This window comes from Tachyglossus aculeatus, chromosome 19, assembly GCF_015852505.1.
Source record: "Tachyglossus aculeatus isolate mTacAcu1 chromosome 19, mTacAcu1.pri, whole genome shotgun sequence".
NCBI lineage: Eukaryota > Metazoa > Chordata > Mammalia > Monotremata > Tachyglossidae > Tachyglossus > Tachyglossus aculeatus.
Window position 1 is genome coordinate 3,453,255 of NC_052084.1, and position 20,619 is coordinate 3,473,873.

Consider the following 20,619-nt stretch of genomic DNA (forward strand, 5'->3'; position numbering starts at 1 on the left):
TTATTGTGATTACATTTGGGTTTTGCCAAGTAGTTTGACGTGGAGGTGGATGGGCATTATTATTATTATTGTGATTACATTTGGGTTTTGCTAAATAGTTTGACATGGAGGTGGATGGGCATTATTATTATTGTGATTACATTTGGGTTTTGCTAAGTAGTTTGACATAGAGGTGGATGGGCATATTTATAATTGTGATTACATTTGGGTTTTGCTAAGTAGTTTGACGTGGAGGTGGATGGGCATTTTTATAATTGTGATTACATTTGGGTTTTGCTAAGTAGTTTGACGTGGAGGTGGATGGGCATTATTATTATTGTGATTACATTTGGGTTTTGCCAAGTAGTTTGACGTGGAGGTGGATGGGCATTATTATTATTGTGATTACATTTGGGTTTTGCTAAGTAGTTTGACATGGAGGTGGATGGGCATTATTATTATTGTGATTCCATTTGGGTTTTGCTAAGTAGTTTGACATAGAGGTGGATGGGCATTTTTATAATTGTGATTACATTTGGGTTTTGCTAAGTAGTTTGACGTGGAGGTGGATGGGCATTATTATTATCGTGATTACATTTGGGTTTTGCTAAGTAGTTTGACATGGAGGTGGATGGGCATTATTATTATTATTGTGATTACATTTGGGTTTCGCTAGGTAGTTTGACATGGAGGTGGATGGGCATTATTATTATTGTGATTACATTTGGGTTTTGCTAAGTAGTTTGACGTAGAGGTGGATGGGCAGCCACTGGAGTTTCCTGAGAAGTGGGGAAACGTGGACTGAACGGTTTTGTAGAAAAATGATCCGGGCAGTGTAGTACAGTGCTGGGCACCTAGTAAGCGCTCAGTACGCACTCGTGATTGAAGGAATGAATCCCTCTATTTTATTTTGTTAGTATGTTTGGTTTTGTTCTCTGTCTCCCCCTTTTAGACTGTGAGCCCACTATTGGGTAGGGACTGTCTCTATTTGTTGCCAAATTGTACTTCCCAAGTGCTTAGTACAGTGCTCTGCACACAGTAAGCGCTCAATAAATACGATTGATGATGATGACGATGATCCCTCTGTCCAGGCGGCCCGATCGCAGGGGGTGGACTGCATTGTTGCCCCGTACGAAGCCGACGCGCAGCTGGCCTTCCTCAACAAGACGGGGATCGTTCACGCCATCATCACCGAGGATTCGGATCTCCTGGCGTTTGGGTGCAAAAAGGTGACACGCAGCAATCGGGTCCTGAGCTCTCATTTACTCCTTTCCCTTCTCCTCCGCCTCCCCCTCTAGACCAGAAGCTCGTCGCCGCCGGGGAACGTGTCTGTTTTATCGTTAGATCGGACGTTGTGGGCGGGGAACATGTCTGTTTTTTTTTGTCATACTGTCCTCTCCCAAGCGCTGCGTCCGCTGCTCCGCACCCATGAAGCGCTCAATAAGTACGATCGATTAATACAGTGCTCTGTGCTGCGTAAATATTATCAAGGGATCGCTCGGGAAGAGAGAAAAAGAGGCTGCCTAATAATGATAAAGCGGCTGGGTGTGAAGCAGTGTGGTGTGGAGGATAGAACGCGGGCCTGGGTTCTAATCCCGGCTCCGCCACCTGTCTGCTGTGTGACCTTGGGCAAGTCGCTTGACTTCTCTGGGCCTCGGTTCCCTCATCTGGAAAATGGGGATCGGGACTGAGCCTCACGTGGGACAGGGACTGCGTCCAACCCGATTTGCTTGTTTCTGCCCCAGCGCTTAGCGTAGTGCCTGGCACACAGTAAGCGCCTGACAAATAGTATAATTATCGTTATCATTTTCCCAAAATAACCCCCTTCCCTCTCCCTCCGCGTGGTCCCCGCAGGTGATTTTGAAAATGGACAAACTGGGGAACGCCCTGGAAATCGACCAGGCCCGGCTGGGGAAGTGCCGGCAGCTGGGGGACGTGTTCACCGAAGAGAAGTTCCGCTACATGTGCATCCTGTCCGGCTGCGACTACCTGCCGTCCCTGCACGGCATCGGCCTAGCCAAGGCCTGCCGGCTGCTCCGCACGGCCAACAACCCCGACGTCATTAAGGTAATAAATAATAATGGTGGTATTTGTTCAGCGCTTACTATGCGCAAAGCACCGTTCTAAGTGCTGGGGAGGTTACGAGGTGATCAGGTCGTCCCACGGGGGGCTCACAGTCTTCATCGCCATTTGACAGATGAAGGAACCGAGGCCCAGAGTAGTGAAGCGACTTGCCCAAAGTCACCCAGCTGACAAGTGGCGGAGCCCGGATTTGAACCCGTGACCTCTGACTCCAAAGCCCGGGCTCTTTCCACTGAGCCACCCGTCCCAAGCAGACTCCTCGCACCTAGAAGACTGTGTGGCTGAACTAGAAAGAGCCCAGGGCCACGAGGCAGGACACCAGGCTCCGTCCCGTGACCCTGGGCAACTCACTTTACCTCCCCGGGCCTCGGTGTCCTCATCTGTACATCGGGGAGAAGACGTCCCACGCAGAACTGTATCCGATCTCCTAACCGGAGATCCGCCTCAGTCCCTTCGTGCCCCTTCGTGGCGAGGAAAGTCAGAATACCCCAGTGGGCTTTTCCCCTTTGAGGTTGTCGTCAACTGAGTTGCACAAGAAGGGAACCGAGAGAAGAAGTGTCTCAGGGATCCTTTCTTTTTTCCAGACGCCTTCCACCTCTCCTTCCTTGGACAGGAGGATTTGCTTTCTTCTTTCCTCCGTCCCCAGTTCGGCTATAGCTAACTACTTCACCCCCCACCCCCAGGGGATTCTCGGTAACGGCTTGATTCAGCCGGGTCTCGTCTCCCACCCTTAGGTGATCAAGAAGATGGGCCACTACCTCAAGATGAACATATCGGTGCCGGAAGACTACATCGAGGGCTTCATTCGCGCCAACAACACCTTTCTCTACCAGCTGGTGTTCGATCCCGTGCGAAGGAAACTCGTGCCCCTGAACGCTTACGAGGACGACGTGGATCCCGGAACTCTGAGCTACGCGGGGCTGTATCCTTTCCCGGCTCCGGCCCGTTGCCGGAGGGGGATTATCGTCCTTCCGATACCTGCGTTCCCCGGGTTTGGGTTTCTCAGTAAAGTCCCTTGAGGCTGTGAGCCTGTCGTTGGGTAGGGACCGTCTCTGTATGTTGCCAACTTGGACTTCCCAAGCGCTTAGTACAGTACTCTGCACACAGTAAGCGCTCAATAAATACGATTGAATGAATGAGGCGAGCCCGCGGCCGCTTCCGTTTCCCGGGTTTCTCCTTCATCCGACTGGCTTCAGACACGTTGGAGATTCTACCGCTTTCCAGATCGCCCTCGGAAATAAAGATATCAACACGATGGAACAAATCGATGACTACAGTCCGGACATTGAGGCGGTAATGGTCTCGGAGGATTCGTTCTTTATTCATTCGTTCATTGCCGTATTTATTGAGCGCTTACTATGCGCAGAGCAGTGTTGATGCTGGGGAAAATACGCGTACTGTGTGCTTCTTTGGCACGTAACCGTAATGGGTTTAATAATGTAGATAATAACAATGGTTATGATGATTAAGTGCTTACTGTGTGTCAAGCACTGTTCTAAGTGCCGGGATAGATACAAGCTAATAATAACGATGGTCTTTGTTAAGCTCCTACTATGTGTCAAGCCCAATTCGAAGAGCTGGGATAGTTATAGGCTAAGCAGGCTGGAAACAGTCTCAATCCAGATGAGGTAACTGAGGCCCAGAGAAGTGAAGTGACTTGCCCAAGGTCGCAGAACAGACTCGTGACTGAGCCGGGATTAGAACGCAGGTCCTTCTGACTCCCAGCCTCTTTCCACTAGACCATGCTGCTTCTCTAAGCATTATCACTGTGCTAAAGACTGGGGCAGATATGAGGGTATTAGTTATTTAAGGTAATTAATTAAGGTGATCAGATCAGCGTGGCTCAGTGGAAAGAGCCCGGGCTTGGGAGTCAGAGGTCGCGGGTTCAAATCCCGGCTCCGCCACTTGTCAGCTGTGTGACTTTGGGCAAGTCACTTCATTTCTCTGGGCCTCAGTTCCCTCATCTGTAAAATGGGGATTAAGACTGTGAGCCCCTCGTGGGACAACTTGATCACCTTGTATCCTCCCCAGCGCTTAGGACAGTGCTTTGCACATAGTAAGCGCTTAGCAAATGCCGTCATTATTATTAGATCCAGTCCCTGGGGCTTCCAGTCTAAAAGGGAGGGGGACAGGTATTTTACACCCATTTTAGAGGTAAGAAATCTAAGGCACCGACAAGAGCTTACCGAGGGTCACCCAGCAGCTACGTGGAGGGGCTGGGATTACCGCCTAGGTCTCCTGGGTCCCCGTCTTGCGCTCTGGCCACCGGCCCGCTGCGATCGGATTGATTGATTAATTGGGAAATAGGGAGTCCCCCATCTCTCGGAGGTTTCCGCTTCGCTGCATGTCTTTTATTCGGCATCGTGGGAAACATTGTGACGCTGGGAAATCAATCAGCCGATGGTATTTATTGAGCAATTACTGGGTGCAGGGAAGCATGCAAGCACCATTCTAAGTGCTGGGGTAATTACAGGTTAATCAGGTTAGACAAGCCAGCCAAGTGACTTCATCCATCTGGGCCTCCATTTCCCCATCCGTCAACGATAAAGCCACCTGCCTTTTCCTACCCTCCTGGGAGGTAAATAATAATAAATAATAATACTGGCATTTGTTAAGCGCTCACTATGTGCTAAGCGCTGAGGGAGATACAAGGTGATCAGGTTGTCCCACGTGGGGCTCGCAGTCTTAATCCCCGTTTTACAGATGAGGGAACTGAGGCACAGGGAAGTGACTTGCCCACAGTCACCCAGCTGACAAGTGGCAGAGCCGGGATTAGAACCCACGACCTCTGGCTCCCAAGCCCCCGGGCTCTTTCCACCAAGCCACGCTGAGGGTAAAATCAGGTGATTGAGAATAAAACACTTGGGAAACAACATTGGCCCAGGGGCTAGAGCCCAGGCCCAGGAGTCAGGAGGACCTGGGTTCTAATTCCGGCTCCGCCACCCGGGCAAATCACTTCCCTTCCGCGGGCCTCAGCTCCCTCCTCCGTAAAATGGGAGTCCCACGTGAGACTGTGTCCGACCCGATTTGCTCGTATCCTCCCCAGCGCTTAGTACAGTGCCCGGAACATTAGAAACACTTGGATCGATACCACAATTATTATGGCTATTGGGAAAAATTCAAGGTACCCTCCTGGTGATCTGTGGAGAGAACTGGGTTGAATCCTGGCCCTTGCCCAGACGCTCACCGTGGAATTATTGCCTGCTAATTCTGTGGGATCGTACTCTCCCAAGCGCTCGGTACAGTGCTCTGCGCGTAGTAAGCGCTCAGTAAAGGCGATTGATTTGTTTTGGGGGGTTGTCGTCTCCCCTTCCTTCCTCTCCCCCTCATCCCCCTCTCCATCCCCCTCATCTTACCTCCTTCCCTTCCCCACAGCACCTGTATATATGTTTGTACATATTTATTACTCTATTCATTTTACTTGTACATATCTATTCTATTTATTTTATTTTGTTAGTATGTTTGGTTTTGTTCTCTGTCTCCCCTTTTAGACTGTGAGCCCACTGTTGGGTAGGGACTGTCTCTATATGTTGCCAATTTGTACTTCCCAAGCGCTTAGTACAGTGCTGCGCACACAGTAAGCACTCAATAAATACGATTGATTGATTGATTGATTGATTTTTATGTTTTTAGCCTTGCCAGCCAAGGAGTCGTGGCTGGAATGACCGAGCAGCGCTGGAGAAAACTTCCGGCGCCGGTAGTATCTGGAACAAGAACTATCTTTCCACTCCTGAAACGGCCGCAGCGGCAGACCCTCCGCCCCCTTCGAAGAAACCCTCGACCGCAGGCATGAGAAGAATAATTAGTACTAAGGCGTTAAATCTCCCAAGCAAGCCGCTCTTCGTCAAAAGGCCAAGAAGAGGTAGGTGTTTATGTTTGTCGGTGAACATTGGGTTTTGCATGAAGCAAATTCACCCCAAATTTCCATCGCTCACACTCTAAGAAGGAGAACACTCCCGCCCACTTGGTCAGTACTTTTTCGCTAGATTGCGACCTCTTGGCGGGCAGGGATTGGGTGTCTTCTGTCGTCCCCTCCTAAGAGCTTAGTGTGGTGCTCACTATATTCGACGGTCAATGTAGGCAAAGGAAATAGGTGGGCCCAAAGAGCAGGATATTCGGAAACTAAATTCAGAGGGCTGGGGTGAAAAAATGCTTTATTTAGAGTGATAAATTCAAAGCTGTCAACGTTTGCCTGTTTTGGTTTACTTTTGCAATCCCTCTCCCTCCCAAATTGGCCGTAGCGTCAATCTCTGCGCAATGCTTAAAGTAACCATTCAAAATTCTATCGCCTAAATAACCCTCGGGTTTAAAAAAAAAAAAAAATTCTGGTATTTGTTAAACGCTTACTCTGTGCCAGGCGCCGTACTAAGCGCTGGGATAGATACAAGCTAATCAGATAGGACACAGTCCGTGTCCCACATGGGGCTCCCATTCTTAATCCCTATTTTACGAGACAAGATAACTGAGGCCCAAGGTCACCCAGCAGACAGGTGGCGGAGCCGGGATTAGAACCCAGGTCCTGTTGATGTCCAGGCCCGGGCTCTATCCGCTAGGCTACACCGCTTCTCCGGTCTGACAGAAAGTGGGCGTTCGCTCTGACTTTTGGCTGGGACATTGTCAGGGAATCGGAGTGTTTTGCCTGGTAGCAAAGGCCTATTGGAGCCCGGTATGGCGTAGTGTCAGAAGGGACGTTTTGTCCTCCAGACTGTAAACTCGTTGTGGGCAGGGAACCCGTCTGTTTATTATATTGTACTCCCCCAAGCGCTTAGTACAGTGTTCGGCACACAGTAAGTGCTCAATAAACACGACTGAATGAATGAATGCTCACATGTGTGGCGGTGGACACCATGAGTACGTCGGTGCATTTTTCTCCAACTAGCCGTAGCATTTGAGAAGCAGCATGGCTCAGTGGAAAGAGCAGAGGCTTTGGAGTCAGAGGTCATGGGTTCAAATCCCGGCTCCACCACTTATCAGCTGTGTGACTTTGGGCAAGTCACTTAACTTCTCTGTGCCTCAGTTACCTCATCTGTAAAATGGGGATGAAAACTGTGAACCCCACGCGGGACAACCTGATCACCTTGTAATCTCCCCAGCGCTTAGAACAGTGCCTGGCACATAGCGCTTAATAAGTGCCATCATCATTATTATGGTTATTATTTGCTGAATGTCTGTTGTGCGTGGACACTGTACTGAACGCTCGGGAGAGCACAGAGGAGTTAGGAGATCGGATCTCCTCAGAGAGTTTTCAGGGTTCGTGAGGATCTGAACCCTGTGTTTTAGGGGATCTGGGTGTATTTTGAAGCATTTTATCAGTCGATGGTAACTATTGAGTGCTTACTGGGTGCAGAGCACTGTACTAAGTGCTTGGGAGAGCACAGTACAACAGAGTTGGTAGACAGGGTCCCTGCCCACAAGGAGCTCACCCTCTACGGGGGAGACAGATCTCACAACAAATGACAGGAAGGGGAAATTCTACTCATTCGGTGTGCGCCTGCAGTCAGAACCTTTTGTTAGCGGTGATGTTTGTGCGATTCAGATCCTTCCCAATCTGCAAATGCGTTAGCTGCTGGGCGTAAGATGGCAGGCGAAACCTCTGAAGGGAACGAAGAATTTATTCCTAGAAACGTTCCCCAACGGGCTGCAGAACAGCGAAGCCTGTCATCGCTTCTTTCTGGTTCTAATATCAATTTGTAACATTTTATTCCGGTTCAGAGGAGCTATCGGAAGACGACCTGCTGAGACAGTACTCCTTTTCCAACACTAAGAAAGCGAAGAAAGATCCCAGCCCCGAAGGCAGTCAGCCCCAGGAGGCTTCGGCTCCGGAAGACCCCCGCGGTCAAGGAACCCCCGGCGTTCAGCAGAGGCTGAGGAACAAATTCGCATCCTTCCTGCAGAGGAAAAACCAAGCGGACGGGGCGATTGTCGTTCCCGGGACAAGAAGCAGGTACGATCGCCTCAACTGAAGGCCAGGTGATCCGATCCTCCCCTTCGGAAAAGAACTTTCGTGCCCCGAATTCCTCCCTGTACCCATTGAACAGAATTTGGGTGCAGGGTTCGCTGAAATGAGGTTGTCTCCCCAAGTCCTATAGCAGCTCTGCTCCAGGACTGTTGACCCCCACCAAAAGAGGCTCCTGGTGTCAGAAGTTAGTAATAATAACTAATAATAATAGTTGTGGTATTTGTTAAGCACTTGCTATGTGCCCGGCGCTGTACTAAGCTCTGCAGTAGATGCTAGCTAATCAGGTTAGATGCAGACCCTGTCCTGCTTAGAGGTCACAGTCTCAATCCCCATTTTTCAGTCCTCTGCACCCAGTAAATACAATTGATCGATTGAGTGTCTGTAATAATATCAGTGATGGTTTTTGATAAGTGCTTACTGTGTGCCAAGCACTGTCCGAAGCGCTAGGCTTTTCCTATACCGAGAATCGCAGCTGAAGCATGTAGCTTCGGGGCTCTTTTTGGATGCGACTCAGGCGCCCCGGCATATTTCACATTTACCGGGCCTGCAACACCCCGAGTCTCGGGTAAGCCCCCTCCCCAGAGAGAAACGTCGCCACTTCCCGACCATCTCCTTGTGTCCTCCGGGGCAGGTTCTTCTGCGGTCCCGCAAACACCGCCGACGTCTCGGAGGCCAACGAGGCAAGTCAGCCCCCGAGGATGAACCCGGCAGAGGCAGAGACCCCCCGGGAGGGAGACCAAACCGAGGGGTCCAGTGAGGAGGACCACCAGGACGACAGTAGTGACACCCCTCAGGCCCCTGTCCCCGAGAAATTCAGCCCGTCCTCGTCCCCGGACCCCGCCGGTTTCAACCCATCTCCATCCCCGTCCCCCGACCCCGCTAAATTCAGCCGAACCTCGTCCCCTGACCCCGCCGATTTCAGCCGAAACCTGTCCCCCCTGGGGAGGCTGAGAAGCTGCTTCAGCTGGTCTGGAAACCTTCGCGATTTCTCAAGGACTCCGAGCCCCTCTTCAGACGGATTCTTCCAGCAGTTTCTCAGAAAGGGCGACTCCCCGTCACCCCTGTCTCGGGACCCCGGCAGTTCTCGTTTCACCCAAGTGAGCGACAGGGCGGAGTCCGGGAGGGGAGACGCGGAGCCTTCCCCGCTCCCCGCAGCGGAGCACCTATCTCCGGCATCCCTGAACAGCTCAGCTGCCTCGCTGAGCCCTCGACTGCCTGGCGGGGATTCGCCTGCAGAAGTAAGAATTCATTCTTTGTCATATTTCTTGAGCGCCAACTGTGTGCAGAGCACTGTACTAAGCACTTGGGAGAGTAACAGAAGTAGCAGACGTGTTCTCTGCCCACAACGAGCTCACAGTCTAGCAGGGGGACTGATTCCTCAATCCTCCTTTCCTTCGGCCAACTGCAGGAGTTGAGGAAAACAGATTCTTTCGGGTGGTTAATCAGTGGTAATTTTTGAGCACTTACTATGTGCGGACCACTGTACTAAGTGCTTGGGAGAGTACAGTAGAGCAAAGTAGGTGGATACTATCCCCGTTCTCAAAGAGTTTACAGTCCATGGGGGAGAATACCATTAAAAGAGAAGCAGCACGGCCTAGCAGAAAGAGCGCTCATTTGGGAGTCAGCGGATCTGGGTTTTGGGATGGTTTTTTTTTTTAAATGGTATTTGTTAAGCGCTTACCAGCCCCGCTCCGGGCAGAGGGGACGGCCAGGCCAAGTAGAACGAACGAACAGAAGAATGTGTCTCTCTCTACACCGGAGCGGTGATGACCGTGATTAACTGTGATCTTCTCCAAGGAATCTGACTGCCGGTTCAGGGAGTCCGGAGACTGGAGCAGGCAGAGCTCCGGGCTGCACTTGGCCCCGTTGGCCAGGAGGAATGGCAGCACCGTGAGAAACCAGGTAAAAAGTCTCTCTCTCCCTTTTTCTCTCTTTCTCTTTCCCTCCCCCCCAGCTCTTTTCTCTCTTCCTCCTCCCTTTCCTTTGTTCTCTCCCTCCTCCCATCTTTTCTCTCTTGGTTTTTTCTCTCTCCCCTTTTCTCTCACTCGCTTCTTTCTTTCTCCCTATTTCTCTCCCTCTCTCCTTCTCTCTCCCCTCTTTTCCAGTGCTTAGAACAGTGCTTGGCACCTATGCAGTTAATACCATAATTATTATTATTCTCTGTCTTCTCTTTTCTATCTCTCTCTTCTCTCTCCTCTCTCTCTTTCTTTCTCCCCTCCTCCCCCCGACTAGAGCACAAGAGATAGAAATTAACCTGACTTCAACCAATCAGTGGTATTTAATGAGTGCTTACTGTCAGCAGAGCACTGAACTAAGCACTTGGGAGAAGTACTATCATCATCATCATCATCATCATCAATCGTATTTATTGAGCACTTACTATGTGCAGAGCACCGTACTAAGCGCTTGGGAAGTACAAATTGGCAACATATAGAGACAGTCCCTACCCAACAGTGGGCTCACAGTCTAAAAGTACTAATCAATCAATGGTATTTACTGAGCACTTACTCTGCGCAGAGCACTGAACTAAGTGCTTGGGAGTACCAGTCAATCAATGGTATTTATTATGTGTTTGCTATATGCAGAGCACCGGGCGAGTACTAATCAATTACTGGTATTTATTGAGCGCTCATTGTGGGCAGAGCACTATACTAAGCACTTGAGAGGATACCAATTAATAGTATTTACTGAGCGCTGAGTCTGAAGCTGACTCGGAGTTCTTTCTTTTGTTCGATTTCTTGCGACCCTTCCTGAAATTTGCCCACCGAGAAGGAAGCTGGACGTGCCATATCACCCAGTAGGCAGTCGAGAAACACCACCGATTGATTAATCACGATCCCCCAGCTTTCTGAGCGCCCGATCTGCTTGGGGGCGAGGACTGTGTCTATCGACTGTTGCACCGTAAGCGCTCAATCATTCATTCAATCGTATTTATTGAGCGCTTACTGTGGGCAGAGCACTAAATGCCATCATTATTATTATTAATCATTCCCGCCGATTCATTTCAGGAATTGGTTTTTCCTCCTTCCCAAGGTCAGCACGATCCCAAGGTAAGCTGTTTCTGGGAGCAGTTGCACCATCTTGTGGCTCAGTTGCCGTCCCTCCAAGGCATATTGGAAATTTCTTCATCTTCTATACGTTTGTGGAATTTTATCGTTCAGGTCTAGTGAATCATATAGCACTATGGCTATATGTTTAGTACAGTGCTCTGCACACAGTAAGCTCTCAGTGAATACGATTGAATGAATGTCCCAAAAAACCTCCATTTTGGTAGCGTAGTGCCTGTGGTTTTTATAATAATAATAATGGTATTTATTAAGCGCTTACTATGTGCAGAGCAGTGTTCTAAGTGCTGGGGGGGAATACAAGGTGGTCAAGTCGGGGCTCACAGTCTTAATCCCCATTTTACAGATGAGGTAACTGAGGCTCAGGGAAGTTAAGTAACTCGCCCAAGGTCACACAGCAGACATGTGGCGGAGCCAGGATTCGAACCCATGACCTCTGACTCCAAAGCCCGTGCTCTTTCCACTGAGCCACGCTGCTTCCGTAACAACCGAACTGTTATTCTTTTGTTAAGTTCCGTAGCAAAAGAAATGGGATATTTCAGCCAGTACATGTGATCCTGTCACGTGTTTCAGGAATTTACCGGGAGAAGCAGCGTGGCTCAGTGGAAGGAGCATGGGCTTTGGAGTCAGAGGTCATGGGTTCGAATCCCGCTCTGCCAGTTGTCAGCTGTGTGACTTTGGGCAAGTCACTTAACTTCTCTGTGCCTCAGTTCCCTCATCTGGAAAATGAGGATTAAGACTGTGAGCCCCCCGTGGGACAACCTGATCACCTCGTAACCTCCCCAGTGCTTAGAACAGTGCTTCGCACATAGTAAGCGCTTAATAAATGCCGTTATTATTAAAAGAGGAACCTAGTTAATGCCTTTTAGAGACACCCGTCCTTATAGGCCAATTGTTATACTGTTTTATTCTCCCAAGTGCTTAGTACAGTGTTCTCCCTCTCTAGCCCGTAGGCTCGCTGAGAGCAGAGAATGTCTTGCTTATTGTTCTGTTGTCCTCTCCCAAGCGCTTAGTACAGTGCTCCGCACACAGTAAGCACTGGATAAATACGGTTGACTGACACAGCGAGCGCTCAATAAATACCATCGACCGATGGATGGATCGTGCTCGGTGCCGGCCCGTGGACCGTTGGCTGGAGCCCGGCCTCAAGGGGAATGTCGTCTCTCCCGCCTCCAGGTTCCTGGGATTCTGAAGTCCAAGTCCGCGGGGTCGATTTGTTCGCCCAGAAACCGCCCCCCGGGGCAAGCCAGAGTCAGCGGGCTGCGGAAGCGACCGGCAGCGGGGCTGAAGAGCTTTGGCCACGATGTCGAGAACAAGCCGGGCCTGCAGGTCAAAATCAGCCAACTCTGGAAAAACTTCGAGTTTAAAAAGTGAGCGGGTCTTCCTTCCCCCCACCCCCCGGGACCCACCTCTTGCCGCCTCTATACCGCATCTCTCAGTTCCCTGCGGGGCAGATGGTCTCCACCGCCCCTTATTCCCTTATTGAGAAGCAGCGTGGCTAAGTGGAAAAAGCACGGGCTTTGGAGTCAGAGGTCATGGGTTCAAATCCAGACTCCACCAATTGTCAGCCGTGTGACTTTGGGCAAGTCACTTTACTTCTCTGTGCCCCAGTTCCCTCATCTGTAAAACGGGGATTAAGACTGTGAGCCCCCCGTGGGACAAACTGATCACCTTGTAACCTCCCCAGTGCTTAGAACAGTGCTTTGCACCTAGTAAGCACTTAACAAATGCCATTATTATTATTATTATTATTCCTCCGCCCCGTCTCTTGCAGGGATTCCGAAAAGCTGCCATCCTGCCGGAAGTCGGACCCGCTGTCCCCGCTCAAAGACAACATCCAGCTGACTCCGGAAACAGAGGAGGAGGTATTCAACAAGTCCGAGTGTAGTCGCGTGCAGAGGGCAATATTCTAAGGAATATTGCCTTCCCTCTTCGCTCGGCTTTGGGAAGGAGGCAGCCTCAGCTGGAGCCGGTGGGTTTCTGCGCTGTCCGCTTCCCAGCCCGACTTTCCCCCCATCATGGATTTCCACCCCGCCCTCCCTAAAAGATTGCCTGCCTGATCCAGTGAACTAAACCGTCCCTCTCCCCTCTCTGGCCTCCCCCTCTTCCTGGTCTTCCTTTAAATTTGAACAAAAATGAAGACTGAACTCACAGCTTCGGGTCAATCTTTGTCTCCAGTCGGGGGGCGGGGGGGGAAGCAGCCTCTGGGGGCCATTGCGTGACCCCGGCTTGAAGCTGAGGTTCCAGAGAGAGACAAGGTCGAGGCCTGCTGTCTCCTATTCCCCTACGAGAAGGTCAGCCCGCATGTGGTTCTAGTTTTTTAATCCCTGACTCGGTTCCCCTCATTGGTGATGGTTTGGTGTTTAAAGGTCAGTGATGGCTCTCCCCGAATCTTAGGGGATGGGGTTAGTGAAAGGCAAGGTGGGAAACCAAGGGTTCCCCCCCACCCCACCCCCATCACTTGTAGTGAAGAAATAGACTTGTGTGACATGTTGTATGCTGAGATGGAGCCTTGAGGGTGTTCCCCAGCAGACAAGCGCATTCCCCCTGCTCCTGTTCGCATGTCGATTGAGAGGGTTTTGGCTCCTCCAAAAAAACAAAAACATTACAGCGGTTACAGGCAGGGTCCACTGGCGTCATCTCTCCTGTTGCTATGGTAACCCTGGCATCCGTGGGCGGGGGTTCGATTGGCCTTTGCACATTTCCAAGTCCGTCTGGTGATTTTCCTGAGCTTGCTGACTGCAGGGAGGGGGAGGTTTCCCGAGGCAAGGCCAATAGAGATCCCATCTTACTCTCCCTCTCACTCCTCTTTTCTGCCCCCGTCTGATCCCTCTTCAGATTCCCCTGGTGTTTTTGGTAATCACTAGTAACTGGTATTTGTTAAGCACTTACTAGGGGCCAAGCACCGTGCTAAACACCAGAATACACACAGGATGATCAGATCGGGCCCAGTCCCCGTCCCCCATGGTGTTCCCAGTCAAAGAGAGGTCAGGTAATCAGACTCCATCAGCGCCTTTGATTTACTTCGTATATATAATTAATGTTGTCGTTACTCTTAGATCACAAAGGATCGTATTTGTTAAGCACTTACTATGTGCCAGGCGCTGTACCAAGCACGGGGGTAGATACGAGCTAAACGAGTTGGCCACAATCCAGGTTCTGCACACAGTCTTAATCCCCGTTTTTCACTCCAGAGAAGTGAAGCGACTTACCCAAGATCACACAGCGGACAGTTGGCCGTGCGGGGATCAGAGCCCAGGTCCTTCCGCCTCCGGGTAAAGGCTGCTTCTCTAACGCGTTTCACCTGCATTTCACAGATGAGAAAACCGAGGTCACCGAGACACGAGAAGCAAAGTGACTTGCCCAAGGTGGGCCAGCGGTAGAGCCGGGATTAGAGATCAAGTCCTCTAACTCCCAGGCCCGGGCTGTTCCCACTGGGCCATACTACTCTCCCTTCCTGCTTCCGTAAGGGGGGTGACCGCAGGGGCGTGGGGACGGACTAGAGCGGGAACAAAATCCGCAGTTGGCCGGAGCCGAGGTAAGACAGGGTTTCCTGTCCGTCCAGCCGGGCCCGAGCAGGCGGGGGAACTTCGAAGGCCTATGCCAGCAGGGACAAACCTGCTGCGAATCTCCGGAGACCGGGAACTCCTTGTGGGCAGGAAACGTGTCCGCCACCTCTGTTGTATTGGACTCTGCACACGGTAAGCACTCAATAAATGGCAGCGATGGTGAGAAGCAGTGTGGCCTAGGGGATAGAGCGAGGGCTGGAGAGTCAGAAGGACCTGGGTTCTATTTAGAGAAGCAGCGTGGCTCGGTGAAAAGAGCCCAGGCTTTGGAGTCAGAGGTCATGGGTTCAAATCCCGGCTCCGCCACTTGTCAGCTGTGTGACTTTGGGCAAGTCGCTTCACTTCTCTGGGCCTCGGTTCCCTCATCTGTCAAATGGGGATGAAGACTGTGAGCCCCCCGTGGGACAACCTGATCACCTTGTAACCTCCCCAGCGCTTAGAACAGTGTTTTGCACATAGTAAGCGCTTAATAAATGCAATTATTATTATTTATGGCCCTGCCCCGCGTCTGCTTCATGACCTGGGGCAAGTCCCTTCTCAGGGCCTCAGTTACCTCAGCCGTAAAACAGGGGGATTGAGACCGACAGCCCCTTGAAGTATACAAACCGTGTCCGACCTGACGGCTGATCTCCCGAGTACTTAGTACAACGCCTGACACATAGTAAGCACTCAACTAATACCGTACAAAAAAAGCCCCCAAAACACTGGAGGGCTTACTGTAGAAATAACCAGATATATCCAACTTCTTCAGAATGGGTATCCATAGTGCTACAGGAGAAGGGATTGTATTTGGCTGCTGTTTTCCACTGGATGGCAGACCTTACTAGTGATCTGCACAATGGCCACAGGCCCTAAGGCCGGGTGGATAATAATGGACTACCTGCTATCAATCAATCGTATTTATTGAGCGCTTACTGTGTGCAGAGCACTGTACTAAGCGCTTGGGAAGCACAAGTTGGCAACATATAGAGACAGTCCCTACCCAACAGTGGGCTCACAGTCTAAAAGGGGGAGACAGAGAACAAAACCAAACATACTAACAAAATAAAATAAATAGAATAGATATGTACAAGATAAATAGAGTAATAAATATGTACAAACCTATATACATATCATCATCAATCGTGTTGAGTGCTTACTATGTGCAGAGCACTGTACTAAGTGCTTGGGAAGTACAAATTGGCAACATATAGAGACAGTCCCTACCCAACAGTGGGCTCACAGTCTAAAAGGGGGAGACAGAGAACAAAACCAAACATACTAACAAAATAAAATAAATAGAATAGATATGTACAAATAAATAAATAGAGTAAAAAATATGTACATACATATATACAGGTGCTGTGGGGAAGGGAAGGAGGTAAGATGGGGGGATGGAGAGGGGGAGAGGAAGGAAGGGGCTCAGTCTGGGAAGGCCTCCTGGAGGAGGTGAGCTCTCAGTAGGGCCTTGATACTCTCGGATGCTGAGAGAGACGCCCCGGGAATGCCACCTGTGTGACGAGTCCGTCAAAGCTCAGCCTCTCCCGTGAATTCCTTAAGGACGCAGCGTGGCCTAATGGAAAAATCAGTTAATCCACCAGTGGTATCTATCAAGTGCTTACGGGCTCGTCTTCCGGACTGTAAACCCATCCTCTAGACTGTCAGCCCGTTGGGGGCAGGGACTATGTCTGTTTATCGTTATATTGGACTCTCCCAAGCTCTTAGTACGGCGCTCTGCACACGGTAAGCGCTCAAAAAACACGATTGAATGAATGAATGGGTGCAGAGCGCTGTACTAAGCAACTGGGAGAGTACAATACCTTGGACTTAGGAGAAGGAGCGTGGAACGGGGAGTCAGAAGACCTGGGTTCTAGTCCCAGCTCTGTCACGGGTCTTCTGTGTGGCTTCTTGGGCAAGTCAACCGCTCCGGGAACCTCAGTTTCCTCATCTATAAAATGGGGAGAAAATCCCTATTCTCCCTCTTAAACCTCGAGCCCTGTCGGGGGAGCGGAGACTGGGTCGGATCTGATTAACTTAACGCTTACCACGGCGTTTCGCACAGTAATAACGACGACCTACTGTTTCTCAATCAATCAGTCGTAGTTACTGGATACTTACTATGGGCCGAGCACCGCACTGAGTGCTTGGGAGAGTATATCAGTGTCAGAAGCCACGGGCCTGGCCCACAACAACTTTGCAGTCTAGAGGGGGGAGACGAACGTTAATATAAGTAAATAGATCACAGACCGGTTCAGAAGGGCCACGGGCCGGCTGCAAATTCAAGTGCAAAGACGATGCACAAGGGAGTGGGAGAAAAGGAAATGGGGGCTTAGTCGGGGAAGGCCTCTTGGAGGAGGTGGGCTTTTAAGAAAGCTGTTAAAAGCCCATTAATAATTAATATATCTATCAAGGCTATTAAAAGCCAGGCTCTCCCAGCTCTTCCACTTACCTGCTGTGTGACCTCGGGCAAGTCACTTCTCTCCTCTGTGCCCCGGTTCCCTCAAAATGGGGATTCAATACCTGTCCTCCCTCCTACTTAGACAGTGAGCCCTATGTGGGGCTTGACGATCTTGTATCTACCCCAGTGTTTAGTACAGTGCTTGGTACGTAGTAAGCGCTTATAGCTCAGCGGTCATGGGTTCTTATCCCGACTCCACCACTTGTCAGCTGTGTGACATTGGGCAAGTCATTTCACTTCTCTGGGCCTCGGTGACCTCATCTGTAAAATGGGGATTAAGACTGTGAGCCTCACGTGGGACAACCTTGTATCCCCCCAGCGCTGAGAACAGTGCTTTGCACATAGTAAGCGCTTAACAAATGCCATTATCATCATCATTAAATATCACTGTTATCATCATTATTATTATTATTGAATCTGTACTCTAGTGCTCTCCTTAAACGCTATGGGTTGACTGATGAGCCCACTGTTGGGTAGGGACTGTCTCTATATGTTGCCAACTTGTACTTCCCAAGCGCTTAGTACAGTGCTCTGCACACAGTAAGCGCTCAATAAATACGATTGATTGATTGATGGGCATCAGTATTTGTTCAGTACTTATAGGCCACAGAGCACAGCACTAAGCTCATGAGAGCATCCTCTAAAATCAGTCAGTTGTATTTACTGAGCGTTTACTGTGTGCAAGCGCTGTCCTAAGCGCTTGGGAATGTACAATACCATAATAAACAGACACATGCCCTGCCCACAACAAGCTTAAAGGAAGACACGATCAATCAGTGGTATTTATCGAGCGCTTATTATGTGCAGAGCACTGTACTAAGCGCTTGGGAGAGTACAATAGAACAGACACATTTCCCTGCCCACAACAGTTTCAGCGTGGCTCAATGGAAAGAGCCCGGGCTTTGAAGTCAGAGGTCATGGGTTCGAATCCCGACTCCACCACGTGTCAGCTGTGTGACCTTGGGCAAGTCACTTAACTTCTCTGAGCCTCAGTTCCCTCCTCTGTAAAATGGGGATTAAGACTGTGAGCCCCACGTGGGACAACCTGATCAACTTGTATCCCCCCAGCGCTTAGAACAGTGCTTTGCACATAGTAAGCGCTTAACAAATGCCATTACTATTATTATTATTTCAGAAAGGGTGAGATTCGATTCCAAGCTGACCCTCGGACACAAATTTACCCAGGGCGGCGCTTAGTACAGGGCTGGGCACATAGTAAGCACTTAACAAATACCGTAATTATTAGTGTTATCACCCAAGGGCCCTTTTGTTGAAGATTCCCAATTGACCAATCAGTAGCATCGATTGAGAGCTTACTGTGCGCAGAGGACACTGTACTAAGCCCTTGGGAGAAAATCGTATAACAAAGTTGGTGAAACTGATTCCTGCCCTCCAGGAGAATACAGTCGGGGGGTGGAATCTGAGAACCCACCACAATCCCCGCTGCTGGTTTTTTTTTTTTCCAAATCCCAGTGCTAAAAAAAACACAGGAACGCCAAACGCCCGCGAAACCCCACTCCTCTCCCTCTCACCGACGGATTGAGCGAGGAGGGGAAACCCAGGCCAAAGCCAGCAAGGTCAGAATGCTCCCAGGTCCAGCAGAGCGGGGATTTCAATCCGCGCTCCTCTGATCCCGGAAAACGGCCCCTTTTTCCCATCTCCCTCCACCAGGCCTCCCGCCCATCCCTACCGCGTAACCGGACGGACAGACAGACCGCAGCCCGTGAGGTTCCGCCAAGGCTTCAGTCCTTTTATTACACAAGTATTGCTCTAGCCCAAGCCAGTTTGCTCAGAGAAGTAAAATAGAAATTCTTTTCCTGGATACCTAAAAAAGTCGACATAAGAACAGATGCCATTAGATATTTCAGCAAGTATTGCAGAGTAGGATATTAAAATCAAGCCCGATTATACTGGCTCCATTTCTACCCGGGCATAAAAATAGAAGAACAGTTGACCATGCATTATAATCAAACATTCCTCGGAAAGCGGAGTGGAAAAGAAGGCGTCGAAAATCTCAGGTGACCTAGGCATTCGTGTCGGGGTAGAGTATGATCGAGAAGGATATACTGTTAAGAAATCGGAGGGGAGATACGGGGCAAACATGCAGGAGGGGGCCCTAGATGTGGAAAGTTTCTAAAATCAGCTAGTAGAAACAGTGGAGTATAAAATAGACTTTACGACAACACTCTAATGGTAGTGGAGGGCGGGGGGAGGTACTGTTCTCTGAGTATGCTGGAGAAGCCCCCCACCCCCCTGGAAGGTCAGTCCAGGGTAATGATGATAAGAACTGTGGTATTTGTTAAGCGCCCACTGTGTGCCAAGCACTGTACCGAGCGCCGGGTGGTCCTTGGCTCGGTCACTGGGCGGGGGATGTTCCACGTATCCCAGCGCGTGTGTCTCCGGGAAGCGCCGAGCCGGATGTGGAGAGGCAGGCGGTCCCTCTCACCTCCCGTTGGAGCTGGGAGCCCCTGAAGATGCTGGGAGGGCACAGATGGAAAAACCAAGGAGACGGAAGGGAACCGTGGGCCCGGGTAGTTCGGCAGCAGGCCCCGTCCCCTGCACCCCAAGACCTGCTTGCGAGAGGGAGCACCCCGGTATCTGCCCGCCTTTTCCAGCCAGCGTCGGGCTGGTGCTTCTTTCTCACATCAGAACAAGGGACTCTTGGGTTTCTACAAGACATCCCGATGGGACCCCTAGGCCGGCCGAAGCAAAAACCCACGGACATCCCACTCCGAGATAGATGGTCATCATTTTGAGGCACGATGGGTGAACTCTCGGAACGCCCGGGGCCTGTTGGCTGTGGCCAACCTTGGAGGGTCTCCCTTTTGCTTCTCAGAAGGATCTCCCCTCCAGGGGGAGGGGAGACGTGTCTCCGCTCCCCAGATCTAGCCCCGTCTGCTCGGTCAAAAGACATCTATCATCGGCAAGTGTGAAGCCCAGGAGGCCGGCGTCAGAACCAGAAGTCTAAAGACACCCGCCGGCAAGTCTCGCCCTTACCTCAGGCTCGCCCTTTCCAGGGGAGAGCAGTTGGGGGAGGGTACGGAGGGCAGGCTGCACGGAGCAACAAGATTGGCAGAACCAGCTACACGGCAGACCAAACTCCCGGGCAGCTGGGAATAATAGTTATTATTATTATGATACTTATTAAGCACTTACTATGTGCCAAGCACTAAGCGCTAGGGTAGATAGAAATTAATCCCATTGAACACAGTCCCTGTCCTACCTGTGGCTCACACTCTTATCTCCATTTTACAGATGTGATAACAGGCGCAGAGAAGTGAGGTGATTTGCCCGAGGTCACATATTAGTCGCGTGACAGAACCGGGGTTAAAATTCAGGTCCTTATGAGTCCCAGGCCTGTGCTCTAGCCACGAAGCCACGCTGCTCCCTGGGTGTGCTTTTCTGCACACAGTAAGCGCTCAATAAGTACGACTGACTGACTTTCAAGACTCCTCTTCCCTCCCATTCAACTGAGAATGAGGTTCAGGGATTGCTCAGGAACCAATCACCCCAACACCGCCAAAACAGCAG

At 50.5% G+C, this 20,619-nt stretch overlaps 1 protein-coding gene across 1 annotated transcript in view; it reads left to right on the forward strand.

Annotated features, from left to right (window-relative positions):
• The window catches only part of WDR64 (WD repeat domain 64), an 82,274-nt gene extending 69,043 nt beyond the window's left edge, over window positions 1-13,231 (forward strand). The window contains exons 32-41 of the mRNA XM_038761236.1: window positions 1,071-1,208; window positions 1,834-2,046; window positions 2,796-2,983; window positions 3,258-3,354; window positions 5,695-5,923; window positions 7,774-8,005; window positions 8,652-9,258; window positions 9,818-9,922; window positions 12,262-12,455; window positions 12,860-13,231. Coding sequence (XP_038617164.1) covers window positions 1,071-1,208; window positions 1,834-2,046; window positions 2,796-2,983; window positions 3,258-3,354; window positions 5,695-5,923; window positions 7,774-8,005; window positions 8,652-9,258; window positions 9,818-9,922; window positions 12,262-12,455; window positions 12,860-12,998 — 2,142 coding nt within the window. The 3' untranslated portion in view covers window positions 12,999-13,231. The remainder of the gene's footprint in view (window positions 1-1,070; window positions 1,209-1,833; window positions 2,047-2,795; window positions 2,984-3,257; window positions 3,355-5,694; window positions 5,924-7,773; window positions 8,006-8,651; window positions 9,259-9,817; window positions 9,923-12,261; window positions 12,456-12,859) is intronic.
• Window positions 13,232-20,619: the final 7,388 nt, after the last annotated feature.